This window comes from Callithrix jacchus, chromosome X (assembly GCF_049354715.1).
Source record: "Callithrix jacchus isolate 240 chromosome X, calJac240_pri, whole genome shotgun sequence".
NCBI lineage: Eukaryota > Metazoa > Chordata > Mammalia > Primates > Cebidae > Callithrix > Callithrix jacchus.
The window spans coordinates 33,697,616-33,716,799 of record NC_133524.1 but is presented as its reverse complement, the minus strand read 5'-3'; the positions used below and the strand labels follow the sequence as shown (position 1 = coordinate 33,716,799).

Sequence of the window (19,184 nt, the reverse complement as noted above, 5' to 3'; positions counted from 1 at the left end):
TGTGTGCATGTGTGCATGCATATGTGTATATTTAGTTCTATGCAACATTATCACATGTGTAGGTTTGTAAATCCACCATCAGAGTCAATATGCAGAACAGTTCCATCATTACAACGATCCCTCATATTGCCCTTTTAGAAGAACATTCAGCTAACCCACATCTTACCCACATTCCTGACCTCTGGCGACTGCCACTCTTTTCTCTATTTCTGTAACTTTGTCTTTTCAAGACTGTTATAGATACAGAATCATATAGTATGCTGTATTATTTGAGAATAGTTATTTCTCCGCTTAGCATGATTCCCATGAAATTCATCCAATTTGCTGCATGTATCAATAGTTTGTTCCTTTTCATTGATGAGTGTTATTCTATGGTATGGCTGTACCATGGTTTGTTTAACTATCTACTCTTGAGGGCATCTGGGTTCCCAGGTTTGGGCTATTACAAAGAAAGGTAGTATGAACACTTATGTGCAAGATTTTATGTACACATATGTTTTCATTTCCTTGACATAAATGTCCAAGAGCCTGATTGCTAGATTGCATGTTCAGTTTTGTGAGAAATGACCAGACTGTTTTCCCAAGTGGCTGTATCATTCGCATTTCCACTAGCAAGTGTTGAGTAATCCAGTTCTCCACATGCTCACCAGCATTTTATGGCACTGTTTCTCTATTTTGACCATTAAGATAAATGTGCAGTGATATATTATTGTGGTTATAATATGCATTCTTCTACTGACTAACAATATTGAACATCTTTTCACATGCTTTTTTGTCTGATGCTTGTGTTTAACCTTACTCCACCTAAACATGTTAGGAGTGTGAAAGGACAGGAGAGACAGAGATTTGCCTTGATTAAGGCAAATAAAAAACTGCCAGATTTTCTTTCCAAACACAGTCCTAGACAGAGATAAGAGAGCTGGCAATTTGCTCTATTGTTTATTAGAGACCTGACATTCATTCTAAAGAAGAGGCATTTTATTAAAATGCAGTCAGCCTTAATTATAAGGACGCTCCTTGGATCTAGACAGAAGTACTGGTGATTTTTTTTTTAGTTTTAATCTATACTAGAAAGCATATCTTAATTTTAGACATCTTTTATGCATTATCGCTGTTACTACATTTTATTTGGAGATACTCCAATTGGCCTCTTTAATCTGCAGTATTCTATTTATGTGGCGAAAGTAAATGTATTTGGGGTGCTTGTTATGGAAAGTGGCTTTGCAAATGCATTTTGTTTAATTTTTAGATTATTTCTGAAAAGCTGTAATGCTTAGTCTCTGAAAATAGCTAAATGCAATTACCATCACATTTTTATTATTACTATTGCAACTAGGCATTTGGTCTCCTACCTTCAAATACTTTCCCCTTCTGTTTAACAGGTTGATTTAGTGAATATTGGAAGTACTGACATCGTAGATGGAAATCATAAACTGACTCTTGGTTTGATTTGGAATATAATCCTCCACTGGCAGGTAAGAAACCTGATGAATGGTCCCTTTTCAGTAACATTAATCTTTTATTTTATTTTTACCCTTGACCTGTAAAACAAACACGTATTTCTAACAATAACAAACGCTTCTCCATGGTGCTGCTTTTTAAATTGACACAACCATGTCACCTGAAATGTTAAGAATCATCAGGGTATAAAATAGGTTCTGGTATGTTTACAGAAATGGTTTTCAAAGTTTTATTTCATCAAGTAGGCATAAGGTAAAAATACAAAGTCCCGATCATAGGTTAGTGATTTTTTTTTCACAAATGTAGGTTCTGTAACTTCTCTGTAAGTGAATTTACATAGCTTTGTAAAAAGAAAGGTATTTTTAAATTTTAATTGCTATCAAAGCAGTGAGGCTTTCTCAGATATGGGGATTCTCAACATAAATTATTGCTAATAAAAGATGAGTAGAATATGGGTACCTCTATCCATATATGTGTTATACAGACAAACTCACTTCATAATTTGGTTTGGAAATTATATTTTTAAGTCACCTGAGCATAGGGTCGTCTGACTATTTGACCTCTGCAAAACAGATTGAAGGTTTTGTGGAAAAGATACACGCGCGCACACACACACACACACACACACACACATATATATAAATATATATACACACAAATTTTATATATGCTCAAAATATATCCACATATATGTATATTAGACCATTAACTTATATCCACTAATATTAACTCGTATACATAATATTCATTATATACATATACACACACACACACACACATAATATATATACACAAACCAACATAATCTTGAATTTAAACTTCCATAGTTACCTTCTTAGTGGCATTTGGTATGTTGCCACCCCTGTTCTGGGCCATAGCCCCTTCACTATCAGAAGAATAAAAATAACTGTGTGTATATGTCTTATCGGGATTAAATGGAAGACTATCTGGAAGGCACTCAGTATAGTATACCACTTTTATTTGAGGAGTATCATGTGACTTGTATTGATTGCTTAAAGTTTTCCACTCATTTAAAAAATTTGGAGGGTGCTTGAGAAATGACTACTATTTATACTGGTAGGGATTACTTTATTGTAAAACAGCTTTTTTTGAGATGTAATTGTAATACCATGAATGTACCCATTCTAAGTATAAAATTCAATTTGCATCAGTCTGGTTTAGTTGTAACTTCTGAAACTATTTTGAGGGATGAATAGTTTTTTTTCTCCCTGTTCATTAAAAGTTTTAGGATATTTACAGAGTTATACAGCCATCATAGCAATCTAATTTTGGCACTTTTCCACCTCCCTAGTAAGAAATTTCTTCTCCATTTACAGTTATTTTTCACTCCCACCCCAGCCCTAGACAATTGTCAATGTATTTCCATCCATACATATTTGCCTTTTTAGGCATTTTTTTATCAAATAATATAATATGTGTTCTTTCATGTCTGGCTTTTTTTCACTGAGTATAATATTTTGGGTCCAGCCATATTGTAACAGATACTATGACTTCATCTGGTAAATTTGAATTTTAACTTGAATTGTAGATTGCTCTTGCTCAAAGTCAGATAGTAGTTAGACACGAAGTGTACCTACTCAATTCAGCAGCCATATTGCTCTCCTGACTGGCCCCCATATATTTTTATTCCAAACTCTCTGAACAGGCTTAATGCTGTTTCACAACAATAAGGGGGAGAGGAGAGAGAGAAAGGAGGGAATGAATACGTGCTGGCAACAAAGAACAGCTCATCCCAGCCTTAAATGAGCCCAAGTTGGCAGATTTTCAGCACTTTCCATATTGTGATGGTATCACATCAAACCAGCAAGCAACATACCTCACCTCTCCCCAAACTGCTTTTCGTATGTTGCTCAGTACTTCTCAGCATACCTTGAGGAAGGAACAGTTTTTTTTTCCTAATCCATGGTATGTGAGATACAATAAAACCCCAAAGCATTACAAAAATAAGACACCAAACACCCAAGCTTCCTCTTTTATTAAATGCAATAGATATAAATGGTACTATGTAAGATTGCTATGTAAGTTTCTTGATGCACTCTCAATTGTTGCCTTTATCTTATGGCATAGTAACAAATAGTTCCTAGAGTTAATCCAGTTTGTGGATCCCATTTCAAGTAACACAGATTATGTTTTGTTAAAGCCAGCACAGGAACTCAGGCATGCACAGAACTCCAAAAGGCACTTTGAATTGTATTTATTGTTTATACTATTTCTCGTATAATCTTACCTTTTAAAAAATATGTTGAAACTCTTTCCAACTCCATCTGAACTAGTCCAAGATAAACTTTCAAGACTATTCTGTCTTATAACTTCTTCACTTGCTTGCAAGTTGTTCATTTTTTATTATCAGCATGAGGAGGACATTTTTCAATGAGGAATACCAGAAGGAATGCTTTTTCAATCTTTGTCTGAGACCTCTCTTATAGCCTCTTGTTTTCCCTTTATGCCCTTGAATTACCATATCCTTGAGACTGCAAGACTGTGGATTCTTCTCAGCCTCTGTCTACTTATCTCATCTCTCTCTTATATCTCACTTCCCTGTTCTAAAACTATTAAGCACACTTTGAAAACTCATCTTGCTCAGTGTTCTTCATCATAATCCAGTGAATCTCAAAATATATTTTTACCAACATTACATATTTTTCTTTCTATTAAATAGTAGAATCCCTTGAATCTCAGCAAAGATTAAAGGACATTCTGGTCAACTTAATGTACATTCCAGATCTATCAGATTAAGAGCAGCATTAAGAGATGGAAAGATGTTGACCACTTCCTCTATTGCCACATGCTATGTTATTAATAGTGCCATGGGGAACTTCTCATTGAACTTGTGAAAACTCAGGAATGCAAACCCTGATTTCCTATCACTGTTTTTCCAGTGTTTATCTCAAATAAAATTGCTAGCCTAAAACAATAACACATGTTTTGTAGTGTAGGAAGCTTTGAACAAAATTGCAAAGCATATAAAGTGTGTTTGACATCTTTTTCCTCCTTGCTTTTTAAGTGCAATCCATTCTTTTCTGAATGCTAACTTGGCTCTGGCAACCATCTGCTTATAAAAATGAATCTTGCTCACAGTGGTGAGCTATCAGGAGTCAGGTTCAAACTTTTACTGAACAATTCAAGGGATGCACTTAATGGCTGTTCTAATTCAGTTTAGAATTTTATATTATTTATACTATTTGAAATTACAGGAGAGTAATGATGTTTGCCCTGCTGAAAGCCATCCCTGTAAAATTCCTTCCTACCAAGTCACTTCTGTGCAAGACAGTACTTGCTCTGCTCTTTTGCAGAGCTTCACACAGACGATCCTGAGCATACAAGAAGATTATTCCTATTCTTCTTCACTTCTCTTCCTCTGCTGCAACTTCTTTTAATCACAGTCTGGTTTCTGAGAAGCAGACTTTGGAGTTGAGTTTTGTAGGCAGCATCTTTATTAAGCCATACCCTAGAGACTAACACCTGTAGAAGGGCAGAGGTGACAGGAGTGGGAAGAGGAAAGACTAGAGCTGTGATGTAAACCCTATAACACCCTTGATCAGCCCCGTGGACAACTTGGAGCTAGGATGACCCTTCAGAGTTGCCTCAAGTGGGGTTAAGATGGATGAGTGTTTATACTACACCCCTTCATCAGACAGTAGATGTGGGTTGCCCTGGAAAGGATGTGACATTGGCTGACAGGACTCTGCAACTCAGGTGGTACCTGAGAGAACGAACAACTGGAAGCTGCCTGGCTACAGCTGGAGCAACGAGCCCTTCCTTGAAGGTGAATCTTGGTGGTGCTTCTCCATGTCCATTATACCTTCTTTGTCCAGTTAATTCCTAGTCATTTCAACTTTTTACCTTTTAAAAATGGATTTATAGTTGTATGCACATGAACACACAAATACATCTGTTTACATTGAGCCTCTTTTAGGGACAGTAAAACTTGAAGGCAGGTCAGTTTTCTGTGTACAGTCTTACATTTGGGATAAGCTCCATTATTTTTTTGATAACTGTCTTTTTTTTAAGGAAAAGGAGACATGTTTATCATACATTGCTCTTTATTATTATTTTTTCTGAGCAACATTTGCACCTAAGTAGAAGCCATAACAAAGAAGCTGAGACAGATAAGCTAAATTAGTGACACAGTGATGCTAAAGGTGTTTTGGATTGAATACTTTGTTGTCCATTAACATTATGCACACAGAGGGCAGACTGGCCAAGCATTTCATAAATGAATCACATTCGTCATTGGAAGACTGCTTGATCAGTGCAAATCCATTACCACCATTAAGCCACTATCTGCTGATTTCAACCTTAGTTCAGCACAGAATACAAAGTACACCTTCTGCCATCACTGTACATAAAGGTTGAACAATTTATAATTTTAGAATATGAGAAAAATGATGTAATTATTTGACCTGTTTATTCACTGAATAACTGACTGCATAAGTAGGTTAAGAAGGAATTAAGAAAACTGGATAATCCACTCCTAAGTAATAGACTTAGTTATCAAGGGAATGTGACAAATACATGCAAAGGTTTTTCTTATCTCCAGATCATTACTGTGTTTACAAAGCATCATCTGAAATCTTTTACAAGTATGTTAAAATAAGATTTAGTAGTATATTTTAAAATTTGCATTTATTTTTTAATTAAAAATGACTAATATTGAATATATTAAAATATTCATTTAACCCAAAGGCATTTGTTAACTTCTATATGGATGAAGAAGTAAAATTGTCATAATGCACAATAAATATTCACCATCTGATCAAATGTTGGCAGTATATAAACTTTAACTTTCCCAGAAGGAAAGTGCTTAGTGGTACAGACTACTCACATTTACATATATGTCTTCTTCAAACATCTCAAAAGGGGCTTATATTTAAAAAGTAGTCTTTAACAAATAATAATTATTTAATAAAATATATAGGCAGTTTTTTCTATAATGAGGTATCACTGCATTCATGAAACTTAGAAAAAATGCTTAGAATGGATTTCTGCATCAGATGACTCAGAAGAACAAAACTTTATAATCTGTTGAATAGCATCTGCACATGGATGAAGTATATGAGGGAATCAAATACATGGAAAGCAGTTAAAGAAAACAGAACAAAGCCCACACATTTACAGCTCATATGGATAAATATTCCTTTTATTTTATTGCTTTTTTCTTTATTTTAGATAGGCAAACATTTCTGTCTCTTCAGTTCAGCCAGTAAACATAACTTGTATTAAATGATGGCATGAAACTAGGGGTTTTATCTGACCATATTTTGTACTTTAATCTGCATATAAGATACAAAGAAATAAGGCCTAGAAAAGGTTAAGCGACTTGCCCAATTATCACAATTAGTTAATAGCAAAGGCAAAATTTGAACATATACTTTCAAAAAACTATTATCTACTATACTATTCCTCCCATCCAAAAATCACTGACTATATCTTAAGTTCTTGTTTAACAATAAGTCTAATTTTTTTTTTTGAGGTGGACTGTTGCTCTGTCACCCAGGCAGTGCAGGACAGTGGCGTGATCATGGCTCACTGCAACTTCTGCCTCCCGGGTTCAAGCGATTTTCCTGCCTCTGCCTCCTGAGTAGCTGGGATTACAGGTGTAAGCCACCATGCCCGGCCAAGTCTAATGTTTTATACGCTGTCTTCTCTAGTCTGTTCATTGAATGATAGAAGGTGAGCAATTCTATAAACAGTAAATGTTCAGTCTAATATGGCAGAATTCAGGAGTGATAATGAACATATTTGGTAAATGGTATGGCATAGGCACTAACGAATCAAAATAGACTCCTTGCCTTTTAGAATAGACTTAATTCTGGTAGAATCTCTTATGTCTTCTTATTAATTGATATGAAAATTCCTATTATCACTGAAGATCAAGGATGTTCATATTTAAGTTTGCATGGTTCTTGCTCAGAGAATGCATTTTCTTATGAAAATTTATTTCCACGTGTAGGTCAAAAATGTAATGAAAAATATCATGGCTGGATTGCAGCAAACCAACAGTGAAAAGATTCTCCTGAGCTGGGTCCGACAATCAACTCGTAATTATCCACAGGTTAATGTAATCAACTTCACCACCAGCTGGTCTGATGGCCTTGCTTTGAATGCACTCATCCATAGTCATAGGTAAGGAGACTACTGGGACATTAAATAACTTTTAAAAGTGTTGATTTAGACTCTGATAATTTGTTTTTCCCCAGTGTGGTTCCAGATCATGTCCTACTTTACAGCATGTTATGTACGTTGACCATTTGATCTAACGTTCCTATGGCATGACCTAATTAAGAATATTTTCATGTGTTTATGTGATACATACCATTTAGTTGGTGAAATATTAACATTAGTGGAGCATGAAATTGGTTATGATGGAGGAAGAGTATCAATATGTTTGACCTTGGGACTCTCAGAAAATCTGGGTTATATTCTAACCTTGATGAGAATGGGGTTGATCTTTTTATACAAATAATGTGTTTGTATAAGCCTAAATTGTACAGCTAAAAGTGGTTCTAGATCTCATGTGTGTAGTTGTAAAATTAATTACCATAATTAGATAGTGTGGAGAAAGAAACATCTGTCTTATCAGATACACACTTAGATACAAAACACCCTGTATACTTTCTTCTAGTTCAGGGTCGTAAGATGCTCTGAGCATTTTAGCAAGCAAGACGAAGAGTGGAACACAGTTAATTCTATGACACAGTATTCAGAATACCAAAAGAAACAATTGCTCTGGAACAGCAAATCAATTGCTATAAAGCAAGAGAGAGTTCTTTTTGTTTTGGATCTAAATAAAAAGAACTCACTATAGTATTGTAAACTAAAGTCCTTGACTATATTCCATACAACATTATATTTAAGATGCAAAACAAGATTTTTGCTTCTCTTGTGTAAAGAAGTTCAGTAAATGAATGAACAGTTCAAGAAAAAGCAAAGCAATGTAGGAAATACATGTGTGTGTGTGTGTATACATATATATATACACACACTCTTACAGATACAATATATATTATATATATGCCATATATACTACACCATTTATGTGTGTGTGTGTATATGTGTGTGCATCTGTGTATATATGTATGTGTATTTCAGAGAGAGAGACTACAATTATTCTACTTTGGACTTCCTGTTACCTATTTCATTTAAACAACCTAGGACTAAATGCATTGCCTACTTAACTGTATTTAAAATACCACTCGATTGCATCCTTCCTAATTTTCAGTGCAAGTTATGTTTTCTGACTTTGATTTTTTTGATGACTCTACCATTTTTCTATGCCAATCCTGCTTCTAGAAAAGCTCCGAATATGAATTTTCTCTATGGTAAAGCTCAATCCGATAGCAAACACACTTCAAATAAGCATCTTTGCCAGGTGTCTTGCTCCAGCTGGATTTAATTAACCCCATCCAGACTGGGTTTCCAGGTGAATTACTCAGCAACCCGACTTTAGAAGAGGCAGACATGCATTCAAACGTCATCTTAAAGCAATGTTACATTATTTTTTGTATAACAGAAAAATTTTCTACAGCTTCCATACAGTTAGATAAGAAGGGATAGAGACATTCAGTCTGTGTTTTAAGTCAATGCTCTTTAATGCAGCCACATGCTTCACACTAAGGGCCTGAAAATATTGATTTTGCTGTTCATGTACACATCTGCAGATGAACAAAATTATCAAGGATCAGGTTATGTGGTCCTTGTTGGCTCTCTAACATTTTCCCTTCAAGTGGAAGACTTCAATCCTGCAAGCATGTTCATACTCTATATTTGTTAATATTATATTTCATGATTTCTGAAGTTATTTGTAGGTAATACAGTAAACATACCCTGATTGCCCTGCTTTATCTGTCTGTGACCCACTCTTTCTCTGCCAAAATATCCTCATTTATATATTCTTTCCTGTCATATTGGATAAATCATCAACAACTCTCTTGATGAAAAGTAACATGGTTACTTTTCAAGAGGTTCTTCAGTTTAATGCTCTTTGATGAATCATCTCCCCCTTTTTGTATTTGACAGATGTTCGTATTGTTTATCAAAAGAAAAAAAAATGGTTGAACTTTCTGTTCCAATGTGATTGTCATTTGTACACTTAGGAATGTCATGAACTACCCTGATTTCAATGATCGCATGACTACGCTGTATAGAACAAAGGCATATGGTTAATATGGAACATAAAGACTAAGGGCCATGGAAGTTAAAGGTTGTGTGATAAAATGCAAAGTCTACTATGATACCCTTCAAAGGAAGCCAGATTTCTGCTTTTTCCATTAAAACCCAATGATAATTGACTAGAAACATGGATAAAATATGCAGATAAAATTACAGTAACTATAAAGTTGCAATTAAATTTATCTTCTTAAATCCTTATTTTAGTGTGTTACCAAATCAAGTTAAAAGAAAATGGACATTAGAGTCAGGAGAAAAGGGGGAAAAAAACCACAATGTATCTTCATGACCCCAACCCTACTTACCACATTTCAATTCTTAGATGCAGTCACTGTCAGCCACTTGTACTTTTGTTCCTGGTTGTTATCATAATAATATGTATGATATGTTTCTACTTCTTGACAAATTAATTTCTGGCAGTATAGATATTTACTCCATAATATGAAGGCCAGCCATATTACTTTTCATCCCCAGGTATTTACTAATTTTATTACTTTCAATCACTTTATTCTTGTATTTTTTGCTTTTATTACATTAAATGATATGAGTATACCTTTTTAAAAATTTTTGTATTAAGTTTAGAAAGAAACTGTTGACCAATAGGAAAAATGAGAATATCATCACACATCTTTACTGTCTCCTCCACCTCCTATTTTGAATTATATTATTTTTGCATTAGTAGTAATTGTAACATTTATATCTGTTTTATAAATATAGGTATTCTTGGCTTGAGTCTGTGAATTGAAAATACATCGCTGTTGTTTTACAAAAGCTAATTATAGCTTTACAGCCAAGTAATAGAAATGAATGTTTTTAAACAATTATGATTTTGTAGACACTGTGTTAAGTAAAATATTTCATCAGGTTCTCATGACACAGATGCTATCATTTTACCCATCTCACAAATTGATAAACTGAGTTGTAGAGAGGTTATGTGACTTACCTGAAACTATTTGGTTAATATGTGGTAGAGCCAGGATTTACATTTATACTATCCTAATCATGGTGTTGATTTTACTAAAAGTCTGATTTTTCTTAGTTGCATAAATTACAGTCCAGGTTAACATAAAATGCAGTGTGAATTTCCTCCATAGTTGGTTAGAGTTAAAGATTTTTATGCATTTGAAAATCACAGATATTTAAAATGTTAATTAACTTTAATGGTATAAAATTATCAATTATGAATTCATTTTTAAGTCTAGACATGACCTCAAGGGCCACTCAGTGCAATCCTTTTTTCAATGAGAATGCCAAAACTCAAATAATTATATGACTTAGATAAGATATCCCCACACTCAGGTGATTAGTTAATGGCCAAGGAAAAGGGGAAGTAAGACAAGGGAAAACAGCTAGAATGCATAAGCAATTCTCTTTTTTTTTTCATCATACTCATTCTAACCTTGTATACTATGCTGTAGATAAGAAAACTAGTTTTTCATACATTCTCACTTATATTCTCTTTTCTACACCCGTTGCTTACCTAAAAAATGAAGATAAAGCAGAGGCTGCATAGAGAACTTAAAAGTCCCCTAAACAGTCTAGAATTTTTTTATTTTTTATATTTACATAACTAAAGTCATTTTCCAATCTATGAATATGCTAGCTTCCATAAGCTTGTTAGCTGTTTAGGGTATTTTGGAGTATATGGAGGGATTTGATTTCCTAATAATTGTACAAAATTCTGGTGTATTAACCAGGGTAGAAGCAATTAAAAGGAAATGAGAAACAAATGAAAAATAAATCTCTGTGTGTGTGTATGTGTGCACATGTGTGCACAAATATATATATATATATATGTGTATACACACACACGTACACACACACATATATTTTTAGATGAAGTCTTGCTGCGATGCCCAGGCTGGAGTGCAGTAGCCCAATCTCAGCTCACTGCAACCTCCGCTTCCTGGGTTCAAGCTATTCTCATCACTCAGCCTCCTGAGTAGCTAGGACTACAGGCACACACCACCATGCCTGGCTAATTTTCATATTTTCAGTAGAGACAGGGTTTTACTGTATTGTGAAGGCTGATCTCAAACTCCTGACCTCAAGTGATCCACCTGCCTTGGCCTCCCAAAGTGCTGGGATTACAGGTGTGAGCCACCATGCCCAGCCAATTTTGAATTATGGTTTTAGAAAATAACAGCTAGCCTACCTTTGTAATGTCTTTTGTTTTCCTTTGCATAGCATGAGCTCTTAAACAGGAGTCCACTGACAGATTCAAACATCCTAAAGTTGCATGTAAATTTTGTTTACAGATGTGGACATGGATAGTTATTTGTAGGAGTAGATGTTTCATAGCTCTTATAAGATTCTCGAAGGTGTCTGTGATTCAGAAAAGGTGAAGAAACAGTTTACTAATGATTTCCACTTCTGTTGGAATAAATTATAATTTGTTAACAGCCAAGGCATTATGCTAACTTAGCTGGTTTCTGTCTCTTAAATCTAACTCCTACCAGTTGATACTTAGAATCTTCCAATGGAGCCAGGCCTGTGAGGGCTTGATTTATCTGAGCATTTTTTGCTTTTTTCTTCCCTAAGAACCTTAGTTCTCTAATACTTACACAACTTAGAATTCTATTATCAATACTTTTTTTTAATGCAAGCCAAAGTTCTATTTAATCCTCCTTTCAGCCTCAGAAAGCTTTCTTGACCTCTTCAGATTTTACAAAACATTTTCTCTTATTGTCTGTGCTTTTTCACATTTAGAGTTTAATGAATTCATTATGGCATCTTTATTTTTCTTTCTCATTAAATTTAAAGACATGAACTGCCTCTTACACTCCTTTGAGTTTTCTCTGTTATCAAGTAATGTGGTGTGTATATTGTATGTGTTCATTCATTCTCTCATGTAGTTGATAAATACTTGTTGAGCCTCTATTATGTGTCAGGCTGGGTTTCCAGCAGTTAACAAAACAGGCAATAAAAGATGCTACATTCTAGTGGACAAGAAAGATAGATAACTTTAATTAAATTATATAATATGGTAAATACTAGCAATTGTTAATGAGAATAGTATGAAGCAGTTAAGGAGAAACAAAGTAAGTATATGTGAGTTTAATTTGAGGCATGCAATTTTCTTTTTCATTTACATTTTTGTTTACTTAGGAGACTGGATCTTGCTCTGTCACCCAGGCTGCAGTGCAGTGGTGCAATCATGGCTCACTAAAGCCTTCCAGGCTCAAGTGATTATCCAGCCTCAGCCTCCTGAGTAGCTGGGACCACAGGGGCATGCCAGCACACTTGGCTAATTTAAAAATATATATATTGTAGAAACCAGGTCTTACTACGTGGTTCAGGCTGGTCTTTAACTCCTGGCCTCAACCAAATCCTTTAGCCTCAGCCTCTCAAAGTGCTTGGTTTACAGGTGTGAGCCAAGGTGCCTGGCCAGCATGCAATTATAGATAGGGATTGGGCAGGGAAGCATTTATTGGTGATGTGATTTTCGAGTAAAGACCCTGTGGAGTTAAGGAGTAAGCCATGTTGATGTCTTGGAAAAGCAAATTCCAACAAGTTCAAGTGCAGGAAACTACGGATCCTGTTTATGGAATATGAGGAAAGAGGCAAGAAATAAAGTCAGAGGGTTAATCAGGACTGGGACCCTGTTGGACTTTGTAGACCACATAAAATATGTAGTATTTACTTCCCCTAAAGCAGAGATTTGAGAAAATGAATATGATGAAACATGTTAACAGATCATTCTGGCAATTCTGCTGAGTACTTATTAACACAGGCAAGAGTGAGAGAAGGGGGAACAGTTATAAGGCTATTGTGGTAATTCATGCAAGGTAAAATGGATTTTAGACTAGAGTGATGGCAGTGAGGAGAGTCAGAAGCAGTCAAATTCTGAATACATTTTGAATTAAATGTTGTGTGAGAGTAAAATAGTCATTAAGGATAACTCCAAGAGTTTTCATCTGAGTAACTGCAATTTTAAACATGCTGTTCATTATTGAGGAAGGGAGAGCAGCAAGAAAAGTAGGTAGATTTGGGGGAGTGTGATGAGGATAAATATCAGAAACTCAGTTCAGGAAACCTGAAGCTTGTGATGACTAAATGGAGATCCTGAGTACACAGAAGAATGCTTAATTTGGAGTTTAGGGAAGAGGTCTGGATTAGAGATACAAAACTGGGCGCTGCCAGTAAATGGGTGATATTGAAATCCAGGAGACTGGATGACATAGATATATTTTTGTTGCTTGGATATGCTAGTGTAGATTATTTATCTTCTTCAGGATTTTCTTTTGTCTCATGTCTTTATTGATTTATTATCGACAAATAAAAATTGTATGTGTTTACAGTATACAACATCAGCATTTTTTTTGAGACAGGGTCTTACTCTGTTGCCCATGCTATAGTGCAGTGGTACAATCATTGTTCACTGCACCTTCAACCTCCCTGGGCTCAGGTGATCCTTCCACCTCAGACTCCTGAGTAGCTGGTACCATAGGCACATGACATAACACCCAGCTAGTTTCTCTGCTTTTTGTAGAGACAAGATTTCACCACATTGCCCAGGCTGCTCTCGAACTTCTAGGCTGAAAGGATCCACCTGCCTCCATCTCCCAGATTGTTGGGATTACAGGCATGAGCCACCACACCCAACAAGATCTTCAATTAAAATTATGACTTGTTTAAATAGAAGTGTTTTGAAGGGTAAATGAAGAATTGCACTCAAGCCTTAAGGGCCATGGGCATAGGTTGCCAATAAAAATTAAGCAGAGAAGTAAATCTCATGGAACATTCTAGACTGATTTATATTTGTCTCTGTGTATGTGTGTATGTGTATGTGTTTTAGGCCAGACCTGTTTGATTGGAATAGTGTGGTTTCCCAGCAATCAGCCACACAACGACTGGAACATGCATTCAACATCGCCAGATATCAATTAGGCATAGAGAAACTACTCGATCCTGAAGGTTGGTACATTTCTGGACTACCACTGCTTTTAGTATAGTTCAGTTTAATGTTTTCATCTGATGAGACTCGTCATTTCTACATACTAAGCACAAAATACAAAATTACATATCTTATGTTTTTTCTCATCTTCTAGATATATTTAAAATGCTCTATCTTCTTGCAATGTATTATGAATTGTCTTATTTAATTCTAATTCTCAAAATACCAGTATCTAAAATTGCAGTGGAGATTTAGGGGAGAAAAGCCTTTAAAATGTATATTCCCTATGGATGGAGCATACTGCATTTGGAGTACAATGACTCCAAATAATTATAAAAAGCTAATGTTTTGCTTATGCTACCAAGGATTTGATAGAGTAATCAGCTATAATTAATTAGCTACTCTTGCCAATTTCATTCATATACTCTATAAAAGGCAACATGGTTTACTATTTAAATCAGGAAGTCTTTTCTTGCCACTACTTCTGTTATAATTTGTCACTCTGGGGAGATCTTCTATTGGATGGTTATTCATTTTCTGCTTCTTTAGTTGATAATGAGAATTGTATCTATATTTTTATTGCATTACACTTTTATTCTTATCTCTGGTGCTACATAGTCATACCTTCCAGACATATGGATTACAGGGATAACATTCTGACCTCTACTCTTCTAGCCTATGAAGTACACTTTTGGCCATGTCAATCTGAAAATTGTAGCCTCTATTCTCACTTATTAAGGCTTTACCACACTGTAAAACTATAAGTTGGAAAAGTGAAGTTAGTGGGATTGAAGGTGATATTTGAGTAGAAGCTGTGATACAGTAGAAGCTGATAATTCAATGGTTTTTTGGAATACTGAATCAGTTTCATCAGTTCCAAAACAGTAGATCTTTCTGTATTGATGGTAGGTTCCTTCAAGAAAAGCTCAAAAATTACCTAGAAGATAGCCTTTTGCTGGTTTATTATCAACCAGAATCTAGTCCTCAATTTTGTGGACTTAGAAACCTGATTGCCTCAGATCGTCTAGCAGATCCATATCTGGGAGTGGGAGGAGTTAATTTTAAGTAAGTTTAAAAAGTGGTATGTAAATAAAAATGGGAATTCAGTAATTTTAAATGAAATCCAAAAAGCAGCAGAATACTCACATACAACTGACAAATATATTGCTCTTGATTAGCAAATGTACTTAGGAAAGCCAATTATAACAACACAAATGTTAGTTTGTGAAGTTGGAATCAGATTAAATTGATTTGAAATGATCATTTTCTTTGGATAATGCATGGCTGAACACTGAATACTGTAACCCCTTTTTATTGCTTCTATATATGATAGTATCCCTCCTGTCCATGTTTTTAGCTCTAAGGATGAAATCATATTAATCCTATGTCCTTATTTTGTAGCGTAGGAGAAGGTTACTTTACTATTGACTCCTAGTACAGATTTGCATGTTTTCTCTTAGTTCAGTGAAGTAGAAACGACAGATGTAATGAAAATATGGACTTCAACTTCTGAGGTTAAAGAGCTATAGTGTAGGGATTTGAACGATAAGTTTGTTAATATGTTTTTGTTTTTTACTGAATCACATGTGGTGGTCAGTTCCTATTAGGGGTTTATGCTCTAGTTATTCTTGTGTGTGTGTCCTACCCTTTCATAAAACAGTAAGAGAAGATTTAAAATAGACCTTTTTCTTATTAAGTAAAAAAACCGGCTTTGATCTCTAGCCTTCCTCTGATTTGATGGAATAGGAGTGCCTAAATGGGCATCTACATTTAGCTATGTATCCTAAATATATATGCACCCATACAGGAGCACCCAGATTCATAAGGCAAGTTCTTGGAGACCTACAAAGGGACTTAGACTCCTACACAATAATCGTGGGAGACTTTAACATCCCATCGTTAGCGCTGGATCAATGAGGCAGAAAATTAACAAGGATATTCAGGACTTGAACTCAGCTCTGGACCAAGTGAACCTCATAGACATCTACAGAACTCTCCACCCCAAATCAAAGAAATAGACATTCTTCTCAGCACCACATGGCACTTATTCTAAAATTGACCACATAATTGGAAGGAAAACACTCCTTAGCAAAAGCAAAAGAATGGAAATCATAACTAATGGTCTATGAGACCAGAATGCAAATTGAGAATTCAGGATTAAGAAACTGACTCAAAACAGTACAACTACATGGAACCTGAACAACCTACTCCTGAAAGACTACTGGGGTAGATAACGAAATTAAGGCAGAAATAAGTAAGTTATTTGAAACCAGTGAGAAAAAAGATAAAATGTTCCAGAATCTCTGGGACACAGCTATAAACCGGTGTTTAGAGGGAAACTTAGAGCACTAAATGCCCATAGGAGAAAGTGAGAAAGAGCTAAAATCAACACCCTGACATCACAGTTAAAAGAACTAGAGAAGCAAGAGGAAACAAATTCAAAAGCTAGCAGAAGACAAGAAATAACAGAGCAGAACTGAAGGAGACAGAGACATGAAAAACTAATCAAAATATAAATGAATCCAGGAGCTAGTTCTTTGAAAAGATTAACAAAATATAGACCACTAGCCAAACTAATAAAGAAAAAAAGAGAGAGGAATCAAATAGACACAATAAAAAATGATAAAGGGAATATCACCACCAATCCCCCAGAAATACAAACTATCATCAGAGAATACTACAAATAACTCTATGCAAATAAACTAGAAAATCTAGAAGAAATGGATAAATTCCTGGACATATACACCCTCCCAAGACTAAACCAGGAAGAAGTCACATACCTGAATAAACCAATAACAATTTCTGAAATTGAGGCAGCAATTAATAGCCTACTAACAACAACAACAAAAAAGCCCAGGATCAGACGAATTCATAGCCAAATTCTGCCAGCAATACAAAGGAGAGCTGGTACCATTCCTTCTGAGACAATTTTAAACAAAAGAAAAAGAGGGGATCCCCCCTAACTCATTTTATGAGACCAGCATTACCCTGATATTGAAACCTGGCAGAGACACAATAAAAATAAATTCAAGCCAATATCCCAGATGGACATAGATGCAAAAATCTTCAATAAAATACTGGCAAACTGAATCCAGCAGCACATCAAAAAGCTTATCCACGACGATAAAGTCAGCTTCATCCCTGGGATGCAAGGCTGGTTCAACATACACAGATGAGTAAATGTAATTCATCACATAAACAGAATTCATGACAAAAACCACATGATTATCTCAATAGATGTAGAAAAGGCCTTCAATAAAATTCAACACCCCTTCATGCTAAAAACTCAATAAACTAGGTATTGATGGAATGTATCTCAAACTAATAGCTATTTGTGACAAACCCACAGCCAATATTATATTAAATGGAGAAAAGCTGGACGCATTCCCTTTAAAAATTGGCACAAAACAATGATGCCTTTTCTCGTCACTCCTATTCAACATAGTATTGGAAGTTCTGGCCAGAGCAATCCGGCAAGAGAAAGAAATCAAGGTTATTCAAATAGGAAGAGAGTCAAATTGTCTGTTAGCAGATGACATGATTGTATATTTTGAAAACCCCATCAACTCAGCCCAAATCTCCTTAAGCTGATAAGTAACTTGAGCAAAGTCTCAGGAAACAAAATTAATCTGAAAAAATCACAAGCACTCCTGTACACCAATAATAGCCAAGTCATGAGAGAACTCCCATTCACAATAGCTGCAAAGAGAATAAAATAACTAGGAATACAATTCATAAGGAATGTGAAAGATATTTTCAAGAAGAAGTACAAACCACTGCTCAAGAAGATAAGAAAGAATACAAACACATAGAAAAACATTCCATGCTCATGGATAGGGAAAATCAGTAGAGTGAAAATGGCCATACTGCCTAAAGTAATTTATAGATTGAATGCTATCCCCATCAAGCTATCATTGACTTTCTTCACAGAAATAGAAAAAAAAACTATGGTAAATTTCATGTAGAACCAGAAAACAGCCCGTGTAGCCAAAACAATGCTAAGCAAAAAGAACAAAGCTGTAGGCATCATGCTATCTGACTGCAAACTAAACTACAAGGCTACCGTATCCAAAAAAAAAGCATGGTACTGGCACCAAAAGAGATATATAGACCAATGGAACAGAGCAGAGACCTCAGAAATAATGCCACACATCTACAGTCATCTGATCCTTGACAAACCTGACAAAAACAAGCAATGAGGAAAGGATTCCCTATTTAATAAATGGTACCGGGAATACTGGCTTGTCATATGTAGAAAACTGAAACTGGACTCCTTCCTTATACCTTATACAAAAATTAACTCAAGATGAATTAAAGACTTAAATGTAGTACCTAAAACCATAACAACCATGGAGTAAAACCTAGGCAATACCATTCAGGACATAGGCATGGACAAAGACTTCGTGACTAAAGTGCCTAAAGCAACACAGCAGAAGCCAAAATTGACAAATAGGATATAATTAAAGAGCTTCACAGCAACAGAAACTGTCATCGGAGCGAACAGGCAACATACAGAATAGGAGACAATTTTTGCAATCTATCCATCTGACAAAGGGCTAATATCCAGAATCTATAAGGAATCTAAATCTTGTAAAACGAATGTACAAGATTTGTTTTACAAATGTAAAACAAATGT

At 35.3% G+C, this 19,184-nt stretch overlaps 1 protein-coding gene across 17 annotated transcripts in view; it reads left to right on the top strand.

The window, feature by feature from the left end:
• Nucleotides 1–19,184, top strand: part of DMD (dystrophin) — a 2,312,475-nt gene that overhangs the window by 552,891 nt on the left and 1,740,400 nt on the right. For all 17 annotated transcript variants that reach the window (XM_054251383.2, XM_035288503.3, XM_054251382.2 and 14 more), the window contains 3 exons: nt 1,383–1,475; nt 7,436–7,608; nt 14,450–14,568. In XM_054251383.2, coding sequence (XP_054107358.2) covers nt 1,383–1,475; nt 7,436–7,608; nt 14,450–14,568 — 385 coding nt within the window. The remainder of the gene's footprint in view (nt 1–1,382; nt 1,476–7,435; nt 7,609–14,449; nt 14,569–19,184) is intronic.